At 59.5% G+C, this 2385-nt stretch overlaps 1 protein-coding gene across 1 annotated transcript in view; it reads left to right on the plus strand.

The window, feature by feature from the left end:
* The window catches only part of LOC104412506 (E3 ubiquitin-protein ligase TRIM63-like), a gene marked incomplete at its 3' end in the record, with an annotated part of 3116 nt that extends 1200 nt beyond the window's left edge, over positions 1–1916 (plus strand). Inside the window, 6 exon segments of the mRNA XM_010023245.1 lie at positions 369–537; positions 794–889; positions 1056–1283; positions 1401–1423; positions 1613–1737; positions 1839–1916. Coding sequence (XP_010021547.1) covers positions 369–537; positions 794–889; positions 1056–1283; positions 1401–1423; positions 1613–1737; positions 1839–1916 — 719 coding nt within the window.
* Between the last annotated feature and the right edge of the window lie 469 nt (positions 1917–2385).

Below are 2385 nucleotides of genomic sequence, written 5' to 3' on the forward strand. Positions count from 1 at the left end.
AAATTAGACACTTGTGCAGCACCCCTGGAGTGGGGCCCCGGGACCCCTCCGCTCACCAGCACCGGCCGCTGCTGTGCCCAGTGCCGCACGGGCTTGAACTGGGACTTACTGGGCGTGGGGCTTAGGGGAGTACAGGGGTCGGTGGCTCCCAAAGGAGCAAGTGTGGCTTGTGCCAGGATCTGTCGTCTTTCCTGGGGACCTGACTTTGGGGTGTCTGTGCAGCATCAGCGGGGATGTCACCACAGTGGGGATGATGGAGCGATGGGGAGGGACATCACTGCGCAGGGATGTGACTACAGTGGGGACGTCACCCCAGTGGGGATGTCACCATGACGGGGGTGTTACCGTGGCTGTGCTGCTCTCTCCAGCAGGCCACTGAAGAAAGGGGAGCACCCCATGTGCAAGGAGCACGAGGACGAGCGGATAAACATCTATTGCATCACTTGTGAGGTCCCCACGTGCTCCATGTGCAAAGTCTTCGGTGCCCACAAAGACTGCGAAGTCGCCCCCCTGCAAACTGTCTTCCAGGGACAGAAGGTGCCGTGGGGGGAGTTGGGGGGGCCGCAGGGAACAAGGCTTATCCCGTGGCAATGTGCTGAGCTGGGGCTGCCACAAATAGCACTGGGACCTGCTCACTTGGTATTAATAGTCCCCGTGTGACTTTGCCCAGGAGACAGCCTATATTTAGAGTGGTCGTGGCTTGTGGGGGATGTGGGGGGAGCAGAGCTGGGGCTGGGCATGTCCCCATCCCCACTGGGGTTCAAGCTGTTTCTGTCCATCCACCCCTGCCCAGACCGAGCTGAACAACTGCATCTCCATGCTGGTGGCAGGGAACGACCGGATCCAGACAATCATCTCCCAGCTGGAGGACTCATGCCAGAGCACTGAGGTGAGGAAAGGGAGAAAAGGAGCCCTCCAAAACCCAGGGGTGAACCTCAGCCAGGGGCCATTTGGATTGACTGGGGGGGAACTGGAGCTCATGGACTAGGCAAGGGTCTGGGGTGCTGCTGGCGCTGAGGGACACACGTGGCACCGCTCTCCCCTTGTCCCCGCAGGAGAACAGTGAGGAGCGGGAGCTGTGCGCTCGCTTCGACACCTTGGCAGCGCTGCTGGAGGAGAAGAAGACGGAGCTGCTGCAGCGCATCACCCGTGAGCAGCACCACAAGACGGGCTTCGTCCAGGGCCTCATCCAGCAGTACAAGGAGCAGCTGGAGAAGTCCAGTCGGCTGGTGGAGACAGCCGTCCAGGCCATGGAGGAGACAGGGGGAGCTGTCTTCCTCATGGTGAGAGCCTCAAACCTCCCGCCTCCCTGCTGGTACCCCCATGGGGTCCCCACTGGCTTGGGGACGTCCTGGTGGCTGCCACATGGCTTCACTCACCTCTCCTCTTGCTCCTCACAGAATGCCAAGCAGCTCATTAAAACGTAAGTGCCCAAACTGGGGAAAACTCAGTGATGCTCAGGCCTGCAGCTGGGCAGGTTTTCACTGTGGGGCTTTGCCAGTGGTACCCGGGTGGCAAGTGTGGGGATGCTCCAACCCCCTGCCCCGGCACCCTGTGGTCCCCCAGCTTGGCAAGAGGCAGGGTTGGACATGGCCATATTCTCCCTGCCCAGGATCGTGGAGGCCTCCAAGGGCGGGAGGCTGGAGAAGATTGAACAGGGCTATGAGAACATGGATGCCTTCTCAGTGAGCCTGGAGCACCTCGCCGAGGCAGTCCGCACCTTGGACTTCGACTCTGGTAATTCAGCCCTCAACCCCAATGCCCCTTTACCAATGCCCTGGTGGCACCCAGCACCTTTCCCGGTGGCTCTATGGTGACATTCGGCCTCCTGTTTGCAGCCGAGGAAGATGAGGAGTACTTTGATGGGGAGGAAGAAGAGGTGGAGGAGGATGCGGCACCCAAAAGAACAGTGATGGGTAAGAGATGGCACGGCTGACCCCACCTTCCCAGGACCCTCAGGAACTTATGGGGGAGCTCTGGGGGAATGGGACCCCCCTTGATCCCTCCATCCTCTCCCCTGGTAGCTCCCCAGTAGCCACAGTAGCATTGCCAGCGTGGGAGCAACGTCACGGGTGCAGGATGTCCGTCGACGGGACTCGGGACAGGGGGGAAGCACTGTGGGGTCTGGTGGCCTCGCCAGACAGCACCTGCTTCAGCACAGGACACTTTTCTATACGGGTGCAAACAGGACAATTCCGCACGTTTTGTATCTTCCTTGTTTTGTATATAATTGTCATAGATTTCAATTTTGTGTACTTTGTAAAGAAAACTGGTGTTTTGGGTGCGTTTATTTGCTTCGCCTCTTGCTCTTGGCTTGACAAGCCCCATGATGGGCACTGGGGATGCAGGCGGGTTTGCCCGGCTGGTACCATCCCCGGTGTCCCT

Source organism: Nestor notabilis, unplaced genomic scaffold (assembly GCF_000696875.1).
Source record: "Nestor notabilis isolate BGI_N333 unplaced genomic scaffold, ASM69687v1 scaffold16931, whole genome shotgun sequence".
In the NCBI taxonomy this organism is placed as follows: Eukaryota; Metazoa; Chordata; class Aves; order Psittaciformes; family Psittacidae; genus Nestor; species Nestor notabilis.